The sequence below is a fragment of the Microtus pennsylvanicus genome, chromosome 13 (genome assembly GCF_037038515.1).
Source record: "Microtus pennsylvanicus isolate mMicPen1 chromosome 13, mMicPen1.hap1, whole genome shotgun sequence".
Classification (NCBI taxonomy): domain Eukaryota; kingdom Metazoa; phylum Chordata; class Mammalia; order Rodentia; family Cricetidae; genus Microtus; species Microtus pennsylvanicus.
In genome coordinates, this window is record NC_134591.1 from 73,104,908 (window position 1) to 73,128,344 (window position 23,437).

The following is a 23,437-nucleotide window of genomic DNA, read 5'->3' on the forward strand; positions in this document are numbered from 1 at the left end:
CTCAGTGGTTAAGAGCACTGACTGTTCTTCCAGAGGTCCTGAGTTCAATTCCCAGCCACCACATGGTGACTCACCAACATCTGTAATGAGATCTGGGGTGCATGCATACATGCAGGCAGAAACACTGTATACATAATAAATAAATAAATAAATCATGTATACGGTATTCTGCCTGCATGTATGCCTGCAGGCCAGAAGAGGGCACCAGTTCTCATTACAGATAGGTGTGAGCCATCATGTGGTGGCTGGGAATTGAACTCAGGTCCTCTGGAAGAGCAGCCAGTGCTCTTAACCACTGAGTCATCTCTCCAGCCCCTCTTGATGATCTTAAAGAAATCAAAAGCATTCTCTTGGGCCTCTCAAGGGCTTTGGCACTGCCCTTGGGCATCTTCAGTGTGCCTGTGAGCAGCCCTTTCTCAAGAGCAGCTGGTGGGGTGGGCAGCTGTTACTTTGGCCCTCTGGTCTCTGGCTCTGCTGCAGGGAGTGGCTAGAGGGAGGACTCCCTTAGCCTTGGCCCACACTGTGATACTGAGTGGGCTGACATTGCTATCATAGGGGGCTGGTGGAACTCCTGTGACTCTGGAATAGGGCTTGACTTGTCTCTTTACAGATGTGTTTGTGTTTTATTTGGCAAGCTATACATATAGAAAACATGAATGGGTTCATTCACGACCCCAAGATTCATTGAGCACTTGCTATGTGTGTGCCCTGTGCGCCGGAGGCAGCTCCCTGGCAGCCAGGGTGACGTGTCCCCTGGGGAAGACAGCAGATGAGCTCCATCCTAGGTGGGAGCTTGGTGGATGGGATGCAGTGAGGTCTCCGCTCTGCTCATCCCATGTTCAGAAGAAGCCGGAGAACTGGGGGTGCTGAAGGCATCAGGTCCCTCCACTGTTTCCCACCATATCTCTGATTCCCAGCACCCGCTGTTGGCTCTCAGGACCTAGGATCTCAGGGTCAGAGGCTGTAATGGAAAAGTAACCACTAAAGATATGTGACTGCGTGGGGCTGTGACCTCCAGAGAAGGCTGTGAGGGAGGAGAGCCCGGGAAAGGGACAGGTGCTAGTGACAGGGGCCTGGATTCTCTGCTTCCTTCCACAAGCCTGGTGGCAGCTGTTGCCTCTTGAATGAGCTTCATTAAGTGGGGGAGGCTGAAGGGCTGGTGAGGGTTTTCCTCCAATACCACAGGGCAGAACTATGGCCTCAGAGAGAGTTTGGGGTTCGCGGAAAAGTTTCAGATCAGCAAGGTAGAGTGGTAAGTTCAATGTGGGGTTGGGTGTGGCGGTACACACTTTTAACCCCAGTACTTGGGAGACTGAGGCAGATAGAGCTCAGAGTTTGAGGCCAGCCTGGTCTACGCAGAGATTTCCAGGCCATCCAGGGTTACATGTTGAGACCCCGTGTCTTCAAAACAAAACAAAACCCAAATTCAGTGGAGAATCTGGGAAAGCAATGGAGATTTGGGTGGCTGGGACCTGGTAAAGAGGTGTAGTGAGAAGATGGGACCTTGGGAAGTTTTTCATTTGTTTGGATTAAAAAAAACTTTAAAATTACATTTATTTCCGTGTGCATACATGTACACGCCACAGTGTACATGTGGAGGCCAGAGGACCACTTGGTGGAGTTGGTTCTCTCCTGCCACATGGGGCCATGGAACCCAGCTGGTTTACACTCCTGATCCTCCTGCCTCTACCTCTCCAGTGCTGCCATGATAGGCCGGTGCCCTAGGGATGGTTTCTGGAGCAGTCCCTCATGGGAACGGGTCATCTGAGGCCTCCTCATTTCTCAGCGGGCTTTCTCTGTAGGGCTCTGCCATGGGTGGGGGTGGGGTGGGGTCTTGGCAGGCTAAGGCTGCGGTCCCCAACAGCCGAGGCTCAGTCAGCCTGTTGGGATTTGATTCTGAGGGCTCAGAGTTCACATTCGTCGCTAGTACAGTTGCAGTTTGAATGGAAGCTGGTCTCTTTCTGTCGCCTTCCCCCACCCGAGTCTGTCCCCCTAGCACATTGGTCTCAACCTGCGGGGTTGCGACCCCTCTGGGGGTCAAATAACCCTTTTGCAGGGGTCTCATATCAGATACCCTGCTATCATGTATTTACACATTACGATTCATAACAGGAGCAGAATTAGTTCATACATACATCACAGTTAAAGGGTGGCAGACTTAGGAAGGTTGAGAACCACTGCTCTAGCAAGTTAGGGAATCCCTAGTGCAAGGGGTATAGAGGACAAGAGCTCACAGATAAATGCCAGGAAACCCTGAATTGTTGAACAATTCTGGAAACAAAGCTTTCTTCTTTAAGGGAAGAACTGACAACTTTTTCCATCCAGGAGGTTGTGAGTGGTTGTGTTAATATCTGGTCATCTTTGATATTCTATAAAGTCAGCCAGACTGAGAAAGGGGCAATGGGCCACCTGATGCTGCAATTCCACGCATAGCCACATGGGGGCAGAAGAATGTAGACAAATCAGAAACGTCCCCCCACTCTGCTTAGGCTGTCTGACCACAAGTCTGCAAAGACCGGTCTACCTACATGTTTGGCAATGGGGACCCGGATGCCACGGGCGCCACAGGGGCAGCTGCTGGTGCCACCACTGCAGCCTCTCCCCCACTCCAGGGACGCTGAGCATGGTGGGTATCTGTACCATGGGGACTCACTGATTCTGAACCTCTTTCCGGAGGATTTTCTTAGTTTCTTTAGACAGGGTCTTGCAGTGTAGTCCAGGCCAACTCAGGCTTGAGAAGGCTGGGTTGAGGGGCATGCACCACATCTGGTCCTGGTCATCATTTGGGGTCAGGTGGCACGCACGGGCCGTGGGCTAGCTCCAATTGGTCTGTGTGCCTGGCCACCTTAGGCCTCCCTATTCTTTATATCTATTATCTACTTAAAGACTTATTTATTTTATGTATATGAGTGCTTTATCTCCATATATGCCTTTAAGGCAGTAGAGGGCACTGGATCTCACTAGAGATGGTTGTGAGCCACCATGTAGTTGCTGGGAATTGAACCTGGATCCTCTGGAAGAGCAGCCAGTGCTCTTAACCTCTCTCCAACCCACCCCCCATTCTTTAAAAGGGTTTTAAAAGACAGTGCCCTTCAGTGAGCTTCTTTCAGGATGAAATGAGTTTAATATACGTTGTGTTTGGACTGGTAGTGTTTCAAAGGCGCTAAGGGCCCAACCTCACAGTCCTCCCCAGGCTCCTGACATGACTGCCCAAATCCAGTTGACCTTTATCCTTGTCCCATCCTCTGCCCTCTCCAGTGAGCCATCAAAAACCACACACACATAAGAATATAGACTTTTATCTCATTTTAGTTAAAAAAAATAATCGTACCACTGAATGAAGAAGTAGCTGTTTTCTTTTGAGGGGAGCGGAGCGGGGAGAGGTGGTGAGAGGGAGGGCAAAAAAATAAAATGCAAAAAGCCAAAAGCAAAGGGAATTTATATCCATCTGTATAAACATATCCACTAAGGCAAACACAAGCCAGGGCCATAGCTGCTGGGCTGGGCTGGGCTCGGTCCCTCTGGTTCTCATGGGTGCTAAGGCCGAAAAAATAAAACCTTTGCGAGTCCCACAGGGGGAACTGGGGACTCCTGGAGCTGTGGTAAAATAAAGTCATCGGCTTCCAAAAGCGGTGGCACACTGAACGCTGCAGAAACGCGGCCATTACGGCCGTTCACTTAAGACTGGGTGACGTCACAGTTTCACCAACACGGCAACAGATACACATACACACACATACACACACACGTGAGCAAGCACATGGGAGCTACGGACGAACAGCACACGCTTCACTATGGCCTGCCTGGCGATGGGTGGGCTTGGGGAACCCCCATGCGTTCTAGGGGTGGGCGTGACAGGCGGGCGTTGTCACTGGTGACAAACGCAGGGAAGGATACGTGTGAAAGGGGGTGCCAGCCCTGTGCCCTTGTCCCAGTACACAAACACATCAGGCACTCTGAGGCAGAGTGCTGAGGTCCCTAGGAAGGCCAATCCCTTGGCACCCCACCCCAGCCCCTTGGGACCCTCAGCTTGTTCTCGGGGTAGGGTGTCAGAAATGGACATAGCTGCCCCTCCCCACAGAGCCCTGTCACTCATGTCCCCACGACATGCCTAGCAGAGTGCAGCCTGTGAGGTAGATTCAGTGGCCTTCACCCTGCCTGGGCCCCATTTTTTTTATTAGCCTACAGTGTTAGGGCCTGGGTCTCTTCATCAAAATAGGAGTCCCTCCACTTCTAGCCAGATTCATATCAGCCTAGAGGGCTAGGACCTGGATCTCTTCATCAAAACAGGAGTCCTTCCACGCCCAGCAGAGAAGGGCCTGAAAGGGAGAGTCCTGGGGAGAGGACTGACTCTCTCTGCTGGTCCTTATTTAGGAAGGGGCCATCAAGGCCCAGGGCGGGCGGCCTATAGTTAAGGGTGGGTGGGTGGAGAAAGTAGCTGGTAGACAAGGCAGGGGCATGGTGAATGGGCTGGAACTGGGCTAGAGCAGGCAGCAGGGTGGCCAGACAGAGGATGCTGGTGTCTGGTGTCACAGCCTCAGGGACAGCGGGAGGGAGCAGGGACTGGCCCAATCACCGGGGAGACTCCTCAGTGAGATCCATTCACGTACAGTTTAGATTTTAGTAGTAGTCCTGGCACACACAGACCAGGACTCAGGCCTGTCTCCCACAGGTCTCCCGTGCCCATCCGTGCCCCCAGACTGCACACTGGGCAGGGCTGGGGCTCGGCCTCGGCCCTGGCTACTTGAAGGTGGATTGCAGTTCCTTGAAGGCCGCTTTCCGCTGTTTCACCTCCTCGGCCTGCTTCTTCCTTTCCTCTTGCTCGGCTTTGATCTCCTCCTCAAAGCGGCTGGACACATTGATGGCCTGGACCTGGGAGCGAGGGTGACAGGTCAGGGACGCGGTGTCCACAGCACCCCTGGGAGCTGCTCACCTTCTGCCCCAGGCTCCCCGACACTGGTCCACGTGAGCCATGGTTCCCCCTCCATGCCTCAGTCTCTCTCCACACAGAACCTGGCACACACTGACTGACCCCAGGGGCTCGTGGGGGAAAGGTAAAATAACACACTGATAAGGTATAACTGGTAAAATGCTCGCCTAGCATGCATGACGGCCTGGGTTTGAGCTGTACTTAAAAAAAAAAATGGGGCATGGTGCTGAACACCTGTGATCCCAGCACAGGCTGGGACAGAAGCAGGAGGGTCAGAGTTCAAGGCCAGCCTGGGTTGTGTGAGACCCTGTCCCTCAGAGACGGAGAAAGAATGAGAGACAGAGACAGAGACAGAATAGTCACTGGCAGAGCAGTGCCGGGCTCTGCAGGCAGGAATGGCGCACTTGATGTCCTGTCCTAAGGTGAGCATATAGGTCTGCTGATGGACCCTGACATCTCTATCAAAGGTTGAAAGAGGGGAGGCAGGGCAGCCTTGGGAAGCAGAGGTCTTAGTCTGGAAAAGAGAACTAAGGAAAGGTGGGGGGCCTGGGTGGGCAGGACTCAGGAGTCATTGGACCCAATGTGTCCCCCCATCTATGCATGTGTTGTACATACAGATATATGAGGTCTGAGGACCCCCTCCACCCCTGCCCGGCTTCCTCCAGGGTAGGGCTGACAGGGCAGGGTGTCTAGGGAGCAATGCTGGCTGTCTCCCTCTTTAAGAGCCCCTAGCCCTGCACACCCCACAAGAGCTGGCTCAACTGGGATAGGGAGGGACTGAGCCAGTCCCCAGTCTGAGCCGTGCCATTACATAGCTGGACCACGTGCAGTCCCTGGCTCCTCACCTTCGCCTCGAAGAAGTTCTTGGCACCCTTCACGCCCTCTGTGGAGACGTCGATCTCCGAGAGGCGGGCCAGGACGTGCAAGCCACTGTCTTCCTGCAACTCCCCTGCTGCTGCCTTGCGGAAGATCAGAAGGAACTGTGGAGGGGAGACGCGGGGTCAGGGGTCAGCAAGGTACGAGTGGACCAAAGTCCCGGGCCACACCCAAGCCTGGGCTCAGATCTCTGTAGAAAGGCAGAGCTATGTGCTCACCGGCAGGGCTGGGAGCCAGAGCTGGGTTTCAGTCCCCATCAGTCCCACCTTCCTGGTGGACCTCGCCAGGGCCTTCAGCTAAGGACCACACCCAGCTCCCACCCACAGCTCAGCCTGCCTCTCCTGTTTGTCATCCACGGTTCCCCCGCATAAATCTGCACTGTATTTCATTCCCAAAGCCTGGGTGGGTGGGTGGGGGGCTCGCTCCCATTCTGTGGTTTGGAAGATGGTTCGGAGGTGGCAAAAGGCTTAAGTGCCAGATGGGAATGGATGCTCTGACCCCAACCCGTTCCCATGGCCATGCTGATGTTCTTCTCAGGCCTCTTGTCACCTCCGGCACCCTAAGAAGCCCGTGACACCTCCTCTCTCCCCGACCTCCTGCAAGCTGTAAGGGCCAGGGCTCCCTGAGCACCCGTCTCCCCAAATACGCAACCCATGCTCTTCAGGACCTAGGACCACAGCCGTCACGCTTTGACCTTCATCCCTCCCGCCAATTCCTAAATAGGCTGGCCCACAGCTTCTGCCTCAGAGAATGTGAGGCTACCTAGCTTGGTAGCAGGCACCACTCCCTTTCCTCTGAGCCAAGCATGCGTCCCAGGTGCCTCCCCTTCTAGATCAGACTACGCAGCCTTTCCTACAACTCAGCTGGGTAGATAGAAGTCATCCAAAACAGCTGGTTGTGGTGGCTTACATCTATAATCCTGGCACTTGGCAGGAGGACACCTGCCAAGAATGCCTCGCAAGCCTCACATAGCTATCAGGTATCCACAGTCTGTTGCTCAATGACAGTGCCATTCCATAGCAAAGGCCACCCAGTGCTCAGGTGTGGTAGGCTAGGGAGCAGTCTGCAGAGGACAAACTCACCTCCCGGAAGCTGAGTTTGCTGTCAAAGTCCTCATCCACCTCGTTGATCATGCTCTTCAGGCCCAGGTGAGTCTGGGGGGCCCCCAGTTTCTCCATCATGAGTTTCAGTTCCATCAGGTCGATGAAGCCATCCCTGCCAGCATCATACCTGTGGACACAGAGAGGCTTAAGGGTACCAGGATGTGCCTCACGTCTGACCATGTAGGGAGGCCACAAGCCTGGGATCCAGGAAGTGGTCAGTGTCTTCCTATCAGAGCTGGAAGGGACCTTACCACATGCTGGGGCAGCATCCTGTATTTGAAACAATGCTGATTCTCACACGAACCCGAGGCTTGAGGGAGGAAGCCACCGCCTCCCGTCCTGAGTGTGGGGTGAGCAGGAAGCAAGAAGAGCTTCGACCATGCCCGTGGATCCAGCTATCTGGTCCAGGAACCTCTACAGGCACTTGAGGGGTGTCTCAGGCTCACCCTCCAGGATCTGTGCCTCCAGTAAGGTGGTAGGCCCTTGTGAGCTGGGGCTGAGATGCTCTTTGCTCTGGGGGCTGCCCTGTGCACTGTTGAATGGTCACAGAAGGAGCCCTCCTGGGCGACGCAGCCAGATGTCCTGCCAACACTGCCAACTGTCTCCTGTATGTGTGTGTGGGGTGGGCGGGCAGAGAGTGCAAAATAATTCCCAGTGGTCAGAGGATGGCGTGGAAGGTGGTCTCTTATTTTTTTAAACACAGTCTCACTATGCATCCCCGGTTGTCCTGAAAGTCACTATGTAGCCCAGGCTGCCCTTGCACTTACAGCAAGCCCCTGCCTCCCACATGTTGGGACTACAGGCAGGCGTGCGCCGTCATGCCCCACTATTTACTTTTTTGTGGTGCACATTCCGCCCCACCACTAAAGCCACGTCCCTTCACATGGGACCAGCGACTCCTTTCACACCGCACCCTTCACAAGGGGATCTGATGGATCTGACTTCTGTTCCGGCTCATGCTAGGTTCCAGGGGAGAGAGTGAGAAGCACCCGATAGGTGCTCAGACTGCTGAATTAAGCGACTCAGGAAGGAATCCAGAGCCAAGAGTCTCAGTGGCCTTCGTGGAGTCCCGTGCCAGGAGGGAGGCGAGGCAAGGCCATGGTCACAGCGGGGCAGCGGCCTTGGGTGTGTCCAGGAACGGGCTGTTCTGGGAGCCTGCAGGGAGTGGCGGGGGGTTGCTGGGCAGCCTGGCACAGAACCAGTTGATAACGAGGCCTGTCCCTGCCTTTCCCTTCTTTCCTCTGCCACCAACAGCGTGGTGGAGACTGGGATGGGTGAGAACAGGGTCTAAGTGTCCCTTCCCTATGGCCACACTCCTTGTGTTGTGAGTGACCAGAAGTGGCCTCCAGCTCATTCCCTAACTGGTAAAGTGCTGCCCACACCTGAAGCAATGGCTTTGCTTGCAGGTCCATCGGGTCTTCCTGTCAGGGTGACTGTCTCCTGGGACAGGGCGGCATGCGGGGCTTTTCTGGTACCCGAGGCCGTCAGCTGGACAGATGGACAGATGACGACAGTCTGACACAAGGCACTCAGTTACAGACACTGAGTGCCTTCCCTCTTATCTATGGGCTTCCCTTTAGTGGGGGCAGACGCGATCGAGCCAGCCGCCCATCCCTCACCAGTTACATACAGCCACGCCCAACTGGAGACATCTAACGGCCCCCAGGAATTGAAAACAGCCTTTTGGGTGGGAGCTTTAGTGCTTACTTTAACACTTTTCATAACCAGAGGCTCAGAGAGGCTAACTGACCTGGCCAAGGTCGCACAGCAGTAAAGGAGCTGGGCTGGTATCCCAGGCCTGTTAGGCTGATGCACTTATCAATCTGTCTGTCTCTGCCCAGCCTCCTCCTGTGTCCCGCAGCCACGTGCAGAACAGTGTCTGCCGGGAACGCCAAGACGAGCATCCGTATGAGGGGTATAAATAGTTCATGCCTGAGTGAGTCAGTAATGAAGCACAGAGAACACGGGACCATGGATTCCCTACAGAGTGAGAGGGCTGGGCGGGGGACAGGCAGGCGAGATGGCCCTGAGGGCGGAGGGACTGCTGGGGGGGGGCAAGTGTGAGAGAGGATGTGGTGGGGTGGCAGTGAGGCAGGCAAGGGTGTCATGGCCTCCATCCACAGCAGGAAGGGCCGCAAGGTGACTGGGTACCCTTTCTGTCACCGCGGGATGTCTGCAGGTGGTGGAGGGCTGGGTACCTGCTGCGTGCCTTTAACAAGAGGAGTGCCCGATGAGGGGCTTGCCTTTCCCAGGGCAAGACATAAGGATGCCTCTCCTCTGTGCCCCTTGGCACTACAAAGCCCCCCAGTGAAGGGCACATCATAGTTCTGATGTCAGACGGCCTGGGCTCCCCCTCAGCACAACGCAGAATGCGTGTCCTTTGAGGGACATCTGGTACCATCCAGACCCATTCTTGGAGTCATGGGTTCTACTGAACAAACACCCACGAAGATGCCTACAGCATCCAGCATCCTAAGAAGAAACGGTCCGACCCTGTCTTAGCCTCTTTCCCGAGGCTGTGCTAAAACAGCCTGACACAAAGCAGCTGGGAGGGAAAGGGGCCTTTTTTCTCCAATTCCAGGTTACAGCCACGAAGGCTGGGGAAGTCAAGGCAAGAGCTTGAAGCTACTGGCCCCATGGTACCCAGCAGGGCAGAGTGGATGAACGCACGCTGGCACGCTCGCTGCTACTCCGCTCATTTTCCCTACTTGCCCTAGTTAGCGCTAATTGTCAACTTGACACAGCCTGGCGTCATCTGAGAAGGGAATCTCAATTAAGGGTTTGCCCATATCAGATTGGCCTGCAGGTCTCTCTGGAGAGGATTGCCCTGGTGGCTAATTGAGGGCCCAGCCCATGTGGGCGGCGCCATTCCCTGGGCTGTGGTCCTGGGCTGTATTGGGAAGCTAGCTGAGCAGGGACCAGAGGAAGCGGCATTCTTCCATGGTTCCTGCTTCAAGTTCCTACTTGAGGTCTGTCCTGCTGTCTCCCAATGATGGTCTATGATATTGACGTGTAAGCCAAATAAATCCTCTTCTCCTCAAATTGCTTTTGGTCCAAGTACAGGAAGGAAATAATGCTGTTATGTAAATAAAACCCCAAACCTAGGGAGTGGTGAGGCCCAGTCCTACACTTGGTCTTCCCACATCTATTAGCATAATACAGTCCCCTATAGACATGCCCATAGGCCAACCTAGACAATCCCTCCTTGAGGTCCCCTTTCAGGGGATTCTAAATTGTGGCAAGCTGACAAATTGAAATTAACCGTCAGGGGTCCTAAATGTTACTGGGCCGTAGTGGAGAAACCTAGATGTCATGGTGCCTCTTGGTTACCAGGAGAACTACCTGGGCTCACAGATGCCAAACCCTCAGCAAAGAGTCCATTCAAGGGTAGCTACCTCTGCATGGTAGCTATCTATCACAGTGAGATTTCGTTATCTTGCCAAGGAACCACCACGTGCCAGGCACTTTATTTTCATATGCTTAGCAATCATAGCTGGTCAGGACAGGGAGCAAGAACACTGAGGAGGGAACTAGCTTGGGATTCACACCCCAGCTTGGGAGGCACATGTCCCTTGTTTTTCTGGGTCCCCAGCTGGACCTACATTCAAGGGTCTATGCTTCTTTCAAAGCCAGAACAACTCAGTCTAAAGGAAGCATACACCATATCTAAACTTGTATGTCAAGTCGGGCTGTGGATTCCCTGGTTTCTGGCAGCTTCAGACTGGGCCAGGCCAGGCCCCAAACCGCAGTCTACATCAATCAAAAGGTCAATCAATTACTAGGGCTGGGCTCCAACCCAGGCAGATTCCAGTCCCTGGGGGACAATGCAGGAGCTGGCAACAGTTCCAAAAGAAATACCAGTCCTCAGCCAGGTGACATAGAGCCAGAAGCCTGGTGCGAGGTGGTCCTGGGGGAGGTGACCATTCCCCCAAAGACCCTAAACATGTACATCTGTGATGTGCCTGAAGTCCTGATGTGGCCTAAGGCTGGGTTGGCAGGGCTAGCCTGACTGAAGACTTGATTGCATGCTCACATCGAATCCAAACCTCAGTTCTGCCTCTGCTGGCTGGGTGGCCTTGCTGGCCGCCTGTCCCCACGACCCTTACCTCCACCATTCCTACATACAGATTAAAGAACTCATTTTGGGATTGAGGCGAGAATTGGGAGATGGTTCAAGCTGACTCAGCACAGGGCCAGGCCCGTAGCAGGTACTTAATACACACTAATTGGCAATAATAACCAAATGCTATCGCCTGCCTTTAGGGATATGAAAGGGTAAAGGCTGCTATAAAGTGGCCAGCACACAGTAGGTGCCTAAAACCTGTTAATGTCATCAAGATCACGCACCAGATACTGCACTGAGCATCTCACTCCCTTACTATGAAAAGGGCAGCAACAATGGAATAATAAAAGCCACCCTGGAGCCCAAAGCATTGATGCTCGATCATAAAGACCAGGGTCTGGTTCACAGCATCCCGGTCAGGCAGCTCTTCACTTTAACTCCAGCTCCACAGGATCCGACTCCCTCTTTTGGCCTTCTGGGGTACTGCATCATAAAATGTACATAGATACACACATATCTAGGATCAGGTGCGTGCGCATTTGGAAGACAGGGGCAAGAAGATTGCAGTGAGTTTGAGGTCAGCTTGGTTTACAGAAGAGAGTTCAAGGCCAGCTAGGGCAGTCTTAAAAACAAAGAAAAAAAGAACCCCTGCTTAGGGCTTGATGGTGCAGGGCTGGGAGGAGAGGCTTAGGTGGAAGTGACCAGGGTGGGGGTGGGTGGGAGGTGTATCTGTCTGGATAATGACAAAGGGGCTCCCCAGAATTTCCCCTCCTCTGTAACCTACTTGTCCCCTACTAGGCCTGACTTAGGGGTCTGGCTAAGCTGAAGGAGAAGGAGCCTCAAGCTGCACAGTTCCAAATCTCCCTGCTTTCTGTCTGTAGGAAAGGGAGGTGACGGTGGTGGCTGTCCCCATGCCTCCAAGCCAGTGAAGCCCGAGACCTTGGCTGGGGAGGCCACTTACCCTAAATGCCCTTCTGAGCAGGAATTGAAGCTCAGCGGATCCAGGAAATGAAAGGTTAGCCCTTCAGGGTTCATCCACATAGCCTGGTCCACCAGAGTGGGCAGTGATAAACCCAGAGTCACACAGCAGGTGGGGTTCTACCAGCTGAGCTCGTCCCATCCTTCTGCCTCCTTCTTCCTCCTGGACCACTGGGGTGGGAAGAGTCTCACGTTTTTCAAGTACGTAGGTGAGGTGGGGAGGTTGGCCCAGAAGGGTCAATGTCACCCAATTCTGTCAACGAAACTCTCAGGCTTTGGAGCTCAGCACCTTTTCCCAGCAGTGGAGGGAGGCTGCGGGCCTGGCATCCGGCCCACATTCCTGCCTGCCTCCCCCTGCATAGTTCTCAACTAGGGGAGGACTCAGCAGCTGCTGCCCCGGATGCCAGCGACAAAAATCCCTCCCATCACCCTCCCTACAGCTGCCACCCAGGCAGACCCTGTCTTTCGGCCTAACTGTGGTCCTATAAAGAAGCTGGCTTCCTCCTAGCTTCAACTCTCCCCTCCCTAACTTCTGTTCATCCAGAGTCACCAAAGTGGGCAGCGCCTGGCTCCAGTGACCAGGCAGGGCTCCTGTCACAAGGTTATCCTTCGTGGAGGCTTTGATGAACACCTTACCATATGCTGGGTCCTGGGCCAAGCGTGCTGTGTCAGACTCCCAGTACAGACATCCCGTTTCAACAGACAAGGAGACTGAGACACAGAAAGGAAGTACACGGGCCAAGGTCGGTGGGGACACGGGTACAGCGGGGTACAAATGTGATAAGAACCGCGCTAGCTCCCGATGCTTCCAGACCTTCGTGGGAGAGCTCCAGAGCTGCAAAGGATAGTGCAGCGGAGGTCATTTCACCACGCCCCCTCCCCCAGTAAGGGCCAAATGCCCGTGCACTTCTCTCCGCTTGGTGTCTTGAATACCTCCGAGAGCAGGAGGCTCACTGTTCCTTTTGCCATTGGACGCATCGCATTGATTGCTTCCCCCCCCCCCCAGTCCCCATCCCTGCCTATTGGCTGAGATGCAAAGCCACTATCACAGCTCTCGCACCAGCAAAGGGAAGGGGCACAGGGAACTACATTCTGTCCCTTCTGGCACCCAGCCCGGGCTTGTGCTGCTGGCTGGCTCCAAGGGGCCACAGGACAGACTGCGGAAGGGGTGCTGTTTATAGGTTCGGGGTCCCCTGTCTATGTGCTACACTATCATCATGAATATCTATTTTCAGGATTATTAAGGAATAAGTGTAATCATGAATAGAAAGGGGCAACCACAGACGCTTCAAACCTATTAATTCTATTCTAACCATTAAGTGGCTGTATTCTGGGGCCTCCCCCATCCTGTGTAGGAGGGGGTCTCAGTGGCTCCTCAGCCTCTCTATCTTGAGAGATGGGAAGGTATCCTTGAGGGTAAGTGACACCTTGCTAGCTCTTCTGGCCAGCCTGGGCCTGCCTGCTTGTCTCTATGGGAAGTGCAGGTGGGTCCCAGGAAGGACAGCTCAGCAGGGACAGCATGGCATGTCCCCACCCCCACTGACTGACTCATGGGAAAAGCCAGACAAGCATCACTTCTCCTTCCTCTCCTTAGAGTAGAATGTGACTTTGATTGCCTGACCTAAGTCAGGGGGATTTAGGGAGGGACCAGGCTGCCATGCTCCCAGTCCTCCAGCCCTAGGCTTCCCGAGAGCCTGAGGGTCCTACGAGAGTCCCCGAGCTGACAATTACTTGCTTGGAGGCTGTGGTGGCTCAGGGTTGTCTTAACCCCAAGTCTGACACCACCCACAGGCTGAGCCGAGGTAACAACGTGGGAGCCTCCTGTCTCTGCTCTACTTCCCACCCACCCTTAATCATCACTTATGATAGTGATCGTGGAGACCGTTACTTAATGCCTAATATAATCTGGTGAGTGGGGTTACATACGCCTGACTCCATTCATCTTATTCCTGAACAGCTCAGACAGACAAAATCACCTGCCACCCTACAGTCACCCGTAACGGACGTGGCAGGAGCCTGTTACTTTCTTCCTTAGTGGTACTGGGGACGAACCCCAGGGCCTCATGCATGCTAAGGTCTCACCAAGTTGCCCAGGCTGGTCTTGAACCCACTTTGCAGCACAGGTTGGCCTTGGATGTTCTATCCTCCTGCCTCAGCCTCCTGAGCAGCTGGGATGACAGGCCTGCTCCACCAGGCTGGGGAGGCCCTTGCGCACAGGGAGACTTGTGGAGAGGCATATTCTGAACTGACCACTTTAGGGCACAATGCTGAAGGTCTATGGATCCCGTGAGGGAGGAATCAGGGTCCGGAGTCAGACCCAGGATGAAGCGATGCCTCTGCCACTCACTAGCTATGGGACCTTAATCTTCTGAGACTCAGTCTCCCTACCTGTGAAGTGGGTGGTGGGGATCTTGCAGGGATGTTAGGAAAGTATTAAGAAGGGAGCCGGCTGGGCTGGAGAGATGACTCAGTGGTTAAGAGCACTTGCTGCTCCTGCAGAGGATCTGGGTTCTATTCCCGGCACCCATACGGAGGCTACAACAGTCTATAACTCCAGTTCCAGGGAATCCAGTGCAGACAAAGCACCCGTATACATAAAACAACAATCATAACAACTAATAGAAGAGGAGAACTCGTGTCCTGGCACCCTGTGGGTCAGTAGTGGCCCCATTCATCAGCCAAGTAAGAACTTCCTGCTCGGTACTGTCCGCCCAGTCCCAGCTCCTCACACCTGCCTGGTTCCGCAGCCTCTCTTCTAGTAAAGCAGAAGTCCATCAGGAAGGCTGCCGGGCAGCCAGAAGGAAGTTAGTGGCTGCAGGGTGTGGGGACTTGTCCTTGCGAGGCTGCAAAGCCACTAACACCTCAGCCGGGCTGGCCTTGCAGAACCAGCCACTGACCTGCCTCTGGCAGCACTGAGGACCCTGGAGCCCGGACTCTTCCAGCTGAAGCCGAGCCTGGACCTCAGGCGACCGAAAGTGTGAAGGAGAGAGAAGAGGGCAGATAGGAAGTCCCCAGAAGGGGTGGGGGAGGGGAGGTGACTCAGATGCAGAGGGGAAGTGGGAGGAAAGAAGGGGCCCTCTGTTGGGAATCCTCCCTCCCTGGGGCTTGAGGCACCCCAACCCCCACCAAGCTATGCTCTGACTTCTGCAAGATCAACACCCACCCCCACCCCACTAGCCTCCTGGATCTAGTCACACAACTCACAGGCAGGATTTGTGTCAAGTGACTCAGCCTTTGAGGCTTGTGGTCTAAATTGACCCCTTAAGGTACAGGTGAGTTCCCTAGGCACTCTCTCTAATAAGGCCAGGGACCTGGGACAGCTTAAGCTTGACAGCACCCACAAGAGGCTGCAGTCTTTTCAGAGGGTAAAAATACAAAAGCCTCCCATGACTGGCCCTCCGCCAGACTCCCATGAGGTTCTCTAAGGCCCTTGGCTGGAATTTGCATATGCAAAAACTTAGGAAGCTAGATGTGGGGTGGCAGGCAGCACCCCTGTCTTCTAAGACCACTCATGACCTTAAAAGTCCCCAGACCCTGTCTGTGCTGTTTCTGGTTTCACACACTCAATTCTTAGCACTTGGCCAGCTAGGTCCTCCAGGCCCAGGAGAAAGAGAGGCTCAGAGGCCCTGTACCCTGCCCAGAGCAGCCCAGCTGGGTGACAAGGGGCTGTGTCCCAGTTTTGTGCCACTCCGAGGGCTGCTGTTTGCTCTTCCCTTTTCTTCTGCCACCTGCCTTCCACGTAATTAAGTGATAATGCATTCATTTCTCTATTTTTGTTATTTATCAAAGCAATATGTAGCTGTCAATCAGAGCGTCTGTTGGGCAGAGGAAAGAGGTTCATGGGCTGGATCTCCGTCATTCTAGCCCAAAGCAAAGGACGGCTGCCAGCCTAACAGCCTGGTAGCTCCGCTGGGGGGAAGCGGAGGCAGTCAGAGGCTCATTTCGAGCTACCTCAGTGTCAGCGCTGATGACCGCCACCAGAGCCAGGGCATATGCTGGACTTGGGATTGTGATACCAGTAACTTAGTAAGTATCGATTCTGTGCCAGGTACTTGGCTGAGACTTGAAAGCACTATCAGGATCAGGAAAGCGGCCCAGAAAGGGTTAAGTAAGGTGCTCAAGGTTCACGTGTGGTTAGGTCCGCGGCCACCCAGGCCTGCAGGAAGGGAAGAGAGGGAAGGACAGTGGCCCCAGGAGCTTGTGATGAAAAGCTGCGGCCAGAAGGAAAGGGAAGATATCCTGCCTGACGCAAGGGGTCGTGAGATGAAGCGGGCTGGGAGGAGGCTAGGCAGAGGGACAGGGCCAGTGAGGGCCAGGCAGGACAAGGAACTAGGGCACCTTCCTCCGATTCTACAGCAGATTCACAGTTACATGGCTGCCTGAAAGGCAGGCAGGTGTCAGCTTACAGAGAGAACCCTCCAGAGCTCTCCCGAGGCTGCTGTCAGCGCAAGGGTAGCCATCCCCGAAATTTTGTGGGTCTGTTCCACATCTTTTTTTTTTTTGCCTTGGAAGCTTCTAGAAACAACTCTGAATGAGTGGGCAGATAGAGGGGAGGAGAGGGTGGCAAGGGGAGAGAGAGAGAGAGAGAGAGAGAGAGAGAGAGAGAGGGAGGAGAGGAGAGAGAGAGAGAGAGAGAGAGAGAGAGAGAGAGAGAGAGAGAGAGAGAGAGAGAAAGGCTACAGGCTCTAAGATACACGGTCTCTATGCTTGGCGGCAGGCAAAACTCAGCCAGTGTCATCTCTAAGTCCTACCTTCAGGAAAACCTATAATCCTAAGCAGGCCATTTCTCTTTCCTGGGTCTCAGTTTCCCTGTCTGTAAAATGGGGAGAAGGGCTGGAGTCAGCTGGCAATGTGGCGGATGGCAGAGCCTGCTGCTGTTTCTTCCCATTCTCCCTCCACCACTGACTGACCTAGGGGCACATCTGCTCATCCACACTGAATAGAAGGACCAAGAGATTGCACAGAAGTTCTGGTGAGCATCAAGGCTCAAGACCCTGACGGAATAAGGCTGGAACATAAGAGCACACCACCTATTCCCCCTTGCACTTGGGTAGACTGAGGTCCAGGGACGATACCTCCTAGCTGTGGCTGCCAAAGAAAAGCCATCTTCGCTTCCCAGGCACACCGACTTCCTCTCCTCCCTGCCCCCCTGCTCTCCACCAAGCCCTGGCTGCGATCCTGGGACCTGCTGGGCCCCAGGAGGCAGCAGCCACTCGCACAGTGGAAGCAGAACAAGCCTTCTGTGCTTGGAGAGGCCTTCTGTGGTGGTTCCCAGCCGGGATTCGGCTGGGCTGGGCTCAACGGGCACAGTAAGGCCTTGTTTCCCTGAATACAACATCAGCAGCTTTGTGCCCCAGCCAGGGGGACTCTGGCGAGTGGCACTTCCTTCCCCTGAGGTCCAGTTGTCTGGTCCCTTCCTGCCCTGCCACCCCTCCCAACACCCAGCAAGCAGCTAGTGCCAGGAGGCAGCTCTGAGGAGTCCACAGAAGTTCTCCATCAAACTCGTTCCCCCAAAAACAGCCTGTGGAAATTGAGGGCTCTTTGCAAGCGCACAGCTTGCAGACCATTCTCCCTACTGGTTCTCCACCAAAGTTATTTCTCTCAAGCTTGTTCTTTAGGGGTATCTGGGTTCCCAAAACTTTGCTATGGTTTGGGGGATAAGAATACTATAGAAACACAAGAGAAGAGTGATTGAGGAGTAGGGGAAAATGGGCTGGTGGCGGCCACACGGGGGAAAGTCAGCTACACACACAGAAAGGGGTGTTGGGGTATATTTCGAGACACTGACACAGGTATCTGTCTGTGACAGAAAAGTCTGAAGGGCAGACCATGGCTTTTGGAGCTGCCGGTCTGAGTTCGAATCCTGATCCTGCCATTTTGGAACTGTGAAGTCCTGGCAAGTAATAGTCTGTGGCTGGACTCCATCTCTGCAAGGGTGATGTAACCATCCCGGGTCACGGGGTTGGTGGGAGGCAGGCGTGAGCTCCTTCTCAACCCTATCGCTTCGGGAATCTACGATACGTGTGAACGGCCTCTGGACTGCCCCACAGGGCAGCTCTACCTGTAAGTCACAGCTGGCCTCGGGTTCAAAAGCAAGTGTGGATTCAGTGGAGCCTGAAGCAGGGGTGTCCTCTAGCCTTTAACCTCCATGGAGAGGTCTGGGGTGGCATTATAGTAACAGCAGGGGCTTCTAGTCACCCAGGGCTGGGAACCTAACCCTCTTCCCACGGGAGGGCTGGCTGTGGGTGTGGAGGAGAAGTGGGAAGAACCTCTCTGAACCCTGGCTGTAGGGAACGCCCCCTTCCTGGCTTCCTGGTTGGTGTCTGGGCACTGTCCACTGGGTGGGGCTGCCAATCCTTTACCTGCCCACTGTTGTCGGCTCTAGGGCTCCCTGCGGACGCCACCCAGAGCTCAGCTGTGCTGGTTTTTGCCCCATCTGGCATGCACTCCGGTCTAGTACCTATAGGACTGACCGTTCCCTTTCCAGGAACCGTAGGTGATGTGACAGGAAGTAGGGATGGCCGGCATATGGAGGGGCACTGGCACCATCCCTACCCCCATGGGTACTGTCTCTCTCCCCCCCGCCACATTGCTTGATTTTGTGGGATGTGGAATGGCTGAGCCCACAGGTCTAGAGGGCATTCATCCTTCTAGCCTGGTAAGGGTACAGCTTGGAATCATAGGAACTGGAAGGTAGGGGTGGGAGTCCCTAGGCAGGGCACAGAGCAAGGGGCTCCCTTTTTGCCCAGAGAGAGGTTGGGTGCCAGGGATTGTATGAGAAGTGTGTGGGGGGGACTATTGCTGAGGAGAGGGCAGCCTTCTGGCAGAAAGCGTGGCGGGAGTCATCACTGCATGGCCGATGAGTGTAGGGGTACGGAGAGAAGAGACGTGCACCCACAGTGTATGGCGGGGGTCTAAGGCCAGAGGGGACTCTGCCCTGAAAGGATAATAGGGGAGTTACATGTTTGTAGATGGGGGACAGGGACAGAGGAGCCCTTTCCTAGCAAGCCCACCTGAGTGTTAAGGAAATGGGACCTGGTCAACAGGGTGGGTGGGAGGGGGTGGGAAGGGCTGAAGGGTTTTTCACCACAGCAAGTAAACAGAATAATTTGGTGTGTGTGCGGGGGGAGGGGGGGAGTGAGTCCCAACCCAGAACTAGAGCTACCAGAGCTAAGCAAAAGAAACCAAGGGACCCTAGTAAAAGGCATATGCCTGGCGCGGATGCCGAGAACGGGACGGCCCCCCTTGAGAGGCACTGGGGCGCCTGTACCGCTTTGGGGATAGGGAGTCCAAGTGGGATGGAAGAGGAAGGGAAGACACCGGCCCTTTCTCGGTGTGTGTGGGTGTCGGGTGGTAGGTTCAGTAACATTAATAGTGAGAGGCACCCTGTGTGTTGGTGGGGACTCGCTAGGGACCTGTGATTATCTGGAAGGAACCTCGGGTGTCCCCAACCCATGTGGGGTATCCTGAGGGCAGCATCACCAGGAGGGGGTCATTGCCAGAGCCAGGAAATGGGGGGAGGTCCCCAGACCCACTTCAGCGCTGGGGTGGCGGGTCTGGAAGCCTCGTGGCCCTCCGGAAAGGGCGGCAGAGTTCTCCACCCTGGTGAGTCAGGGTCCTGAGGGAGCCTGGCTGGGGATGCTGGGGTTCGGGCCCGAGGCCGGGTCTAGGGTGGCAGGGAACCGGGCGCGAGGGCACTCACTGCTTGAACATCTTCTCCATGTCTTTGATCTGCTTCCTGGAGAACTCCTTGAACTCGGTGTAGGGGTTGAAGACGCGGCGGCTGGGCGACTGCGGCTCGCCGATGCCCTGGTTGAGGTCCGCGCGCCGCAGCAGCTTGGCGCTCAGCTCGTCGTCCGCGCTGCCCAGCGCCTGGGCAGTCTCGTCGGGAGCCCCGGCTGCCGCCGCCGCCCCATTGAGCCCCGGCTGCTCGGTCGCTTCGCCGCCTTCGCCCTCCATCTGCAGCCTCCGGCTCAGCTTGCTGGCTAGCTCGTCCGTGGCCATGGTGGCCCGCGCGCAGCTGCCTCGGCCGGGCCCCCGCTCTGCACAGCACAGCCGGCCGCGCTCTTCCTCTTCCTGACACTCCCCGCCGACAGGCGCCGCCCCGAAGGTGGGACTTAGGGGACCGCCCGCCCCTGGGCCGGCTCCTGCCGCCCGAGCTGCGCGCCCAGTCTTTCTTGGTCCCTGGGGAGGGGGTCAAGTGCATCCTGCGCCCCAGCTTTTCATCATCGCCCCCCTCCCCGCCGTGAAAAACCATCAGCTTTCCTCTGGTGACTTCTGGGAGACCGCCGAGTCCCCGGGAGACCTCTGAAAAGAACCTGTTTTGGTGGTGGGGAGTGTCCCAATCCTGCGGGAGGGAAAAAGGATCCGTTTGGTGGATGTGTGTTCTAGGACTAGAGAGGGGCGCTCCCCGCAACCCCTTCTCTGGAATCCCCACCATTTGTGTCTCTTGACACCCTGTCGGTTGCCATGGAGACACTGGTAGTGAAACACTGGGTGTTCTTGATAAGGTTGCGGGAATCTGAAGAAGGTGGACCCTGGCGCTGGAGTCCAGTTGAGATTGTCCCCAGAGTCAGAATGGCTGGCATCTTTCAAGGGTGGGGCAGTTACTGTAAAGGAGGTGGCACCCTACCCAAGTCCTCAAAGGTCCCCAAAGAACTGGGAAAGGGGAAGGGGCTCGTCCTGTTCCGCGATGATTCAGCACATAGCTGCTTGTTCTGGGTGATGCCTGGGCCTCCACCTTAGAGCGATTTCAGAGAGATCTTGATGTAGCCTCCTTGATGGGAGTCACTGAGGAGATACCTCCTCCCCAAAGGCTCAGGAATGGGCGCTGGAAAGGGAGAGTTCAGAGAGGATTTGGCTCTGTCATCTAGTGGGTCACTTCAAAACCCCCAACCTGGGTTGGAGAGAAGGCTCAGTTGTTGAGAGTGATTTTTGCTCTTGCAGAGGACTGAAGATCGGTCCCTAGCACCCACATAGGGGTTTGGGGGTAAGAGATGGCAAGTCACAAAGGCCTGGGAACTCCAGGTTCAGGGGATTCAAGACCCTCTTCTGGCCTCTTTATGCACCTGCACACCTGTGCACGGACCACCTCCCCCTACAGACACATAATTAAAAATATATCTTTGAGTAGGGCATGGTGGTGCAGCCTTTAGACTCAGTACTCAGGAGGCAGAGGCTGGGCAATCTCTGCAAGGTCAAAATCAGCCTGGTCTACATCAGGAGTTCTAGGCCAGCCAGGACTGCATAGGAAGACCTTGTCTCAACAAACGAGTGGATGAAACCCCAAAGCTGAGGTGCTCTGTTGCCAACTGCAGGGGCACTAGCTATAATGCTGATCCCCAGGCCCCACATAGCCTGACACCTGGGCCCTTTGGGACCGGGGTCCAAAAAGTTGCTTTTTGGGGGCACCTGGGAAAGCCTTATTCTCTGGAGTCAAGAGTCTCTGGCACAGATGGGGTGTCTGTTCTCTGAGATGTTAGGACGATCCTGGAGACCCGGATACTGTCCACTCCCACAGACAAGGTGCAGAGAAAGCACTAGGAGGGCAGGCTAAAAAGGCAATGCTGTGGAGACAGAGAACACCCCAGAAGGTGACTTGCAGAGGAAGACAATCAATCAATATTTGTGGATGCGTTCGAAACATTGTAGAATGAAAAGGTATTTGAAAGAATAAAATGGACGCCCGAAGAAATCTATAGTTTAGAAAATGCAAAATTTTGATTCAGTGTGAGGTTGTTAAGTCTAATAAAGATGCTATGTTTAAGAGATTTTTTTTTTTCCAAGACAGGGTTTCTCTGTAGCTTTGGAGCCTGTCCTGGAACTAGACCAGGCTGGCCTCGAACTCACAAAGATCCTCCTGCCATTTTGTTTCCTTAAAAACCAAGATAGTTACCTGTTGATAGTGTTGTGTGTTTTGATCCATTTGCTTGTGAAAAGGCTGAAGGGAAGGAACAGGGTTTACTGATTTCACAGGAACAAAGAATGGAGGTGGGAGGGGCAAAGATTTGAATATTTAAATCACACTGCGAGTGCCTAGGTATGTGCCAACAGTCCTTGCAAAGTGGGTAGGTGACCTTCAAAGCTCTGGTAAGCCTGTTTACCTAAACCTATGACTTTATTTTAGGTAGGTTTCACTTAGCCCAGGCTAGCCTTGACCTCACTGTGTAACTGAGGATGACACGTTTCTGATCTTTCAGCTTCCTAAATATGCTGGGAGTTTAAGATGTGTGCCCTCGGACCCTGTTTATATGATGCCAGAGACTGAACCCAGGGCTTTGAGTCTGCTGGGCATCACTTTACCATGTGATCCATGTGCTCAGCCCCATCTTTTGTCTTGTTTTGTTTTTGAGAAAGAATTCCACTTTGTAGTCCAAGGACTTGAACTTGCTATGTGGTCTGTGCAGACCTCAAACAGGAGATTCTCCTGCTGCGGCTTCTCGGGTGCTGCCATCACCACGGCTGTCTACTATGCTCCCAGCACATCTCCTAGCTCTGTCAGACAAGGCCGTGTCTTAATTAGGGGCAGTTTTGCCTCTGTTTGACTGCACTGTGGTGAGATCATGGGAAGGGGCTGCTGCCTTGAAAAGCATGCATATAACTCTGGGGTTCGAGCTGGAAATCTTTGAAGATACACATGTACATTAAACTTTAGTTAACATCCCACTGTGCTTACATAGGTAAAATCCTCAGAAAGGAGGCTGGGCACCCTTATTAATACTTCTTGTGGGGGCTGGAGAGATGGCTCAGAGGTTAAGAGCACTGACTGCTCTTCCAGAGGTCCTGAGTTCAATTCCCAGCAACCGCATGGTGGCTTACAGCCATCTATAATGAGACCTGGCGCCCCCTTCTGGCTTGTGGGCACACATGGAAGGAATGCTGTACACATAATAAATAAATAAATATTAAAAAAAATACTGTGTGTGTGTGTGTGTGTAGCTGAACTTGTGGAGATCAGAGGACAATTCTTAAGGGTTATTTTCCTCCTTTCATGATGGTACTAGGATTAGCACTCAGTTAAGTACCTTTACCTGCTGAACCATCCCAAGAGGTGTTTGTATTTTAGATGAAAGTCTCACTCTGGATAGTTCAGGCTGGCCTGTAACTCCCAGAACTCCTCTGGTTTAAGCCCCTTGAGGACTGAGATTACCCAGCGTGGAAAGCCCTATAAACAACTCTTGGGTTGTGTGTGTGTGTGTGTGTGTGCGCGCGTGTGTGCACATGTGAAGGACACAGCCAACTTTGGCTGTGTTTCTCAGGCACTCTTCACCTTGTATTTTGAGGCAGGGTTTCTCACTGACCTAGAAACTACAGAATAATCTCTTTACAAAGGGTGTTGGGCATCGAACTCAGGTCCTTACACTTACATGGCAAATACTTCACCGTCTGACCTGTCTCCCAGTCCTGGGTGAACTTCCTGCCCGAACCAGAGGCACAAGTAGGAGGCTACATCCTTCTTTCTTCTTGGGGTCATTGGATTCCTTGGAA

General features: G+C 54.2%; 1 protein-coding gene across 1 annotated transcript; it reads right to left on the reverse strand.

The window, feature by feature from the left end:
- Positions 1-3,283: 3,283 nt before the first annotated feature.
- Efhd2 (EF-hand domain family member D2) lies at positions 3,284-20,041 on the reverse strand. Its single transcript, XM_075946577.1, has 4 exons — positions 19,653-20,041; positions 6,889-7,036; positions 5,776-5,910; positions 3,284-4,872 (listed from the first exon to the last, which is right to left on the reverse strand). Exons 1-4 carry the CDS (start codon positions 19,952-19,954, stop codon positions 4,741-4,743), a joined length of 717 nt encoding a protein of 238 aa, XP_075802692.1. The 5' UTR covers positions 19,955-20,041; the 3' UTR covers positions 3,284-4,740.
- Positions 20,042-23,437: the final 3,396 nt, after the last annotated feature.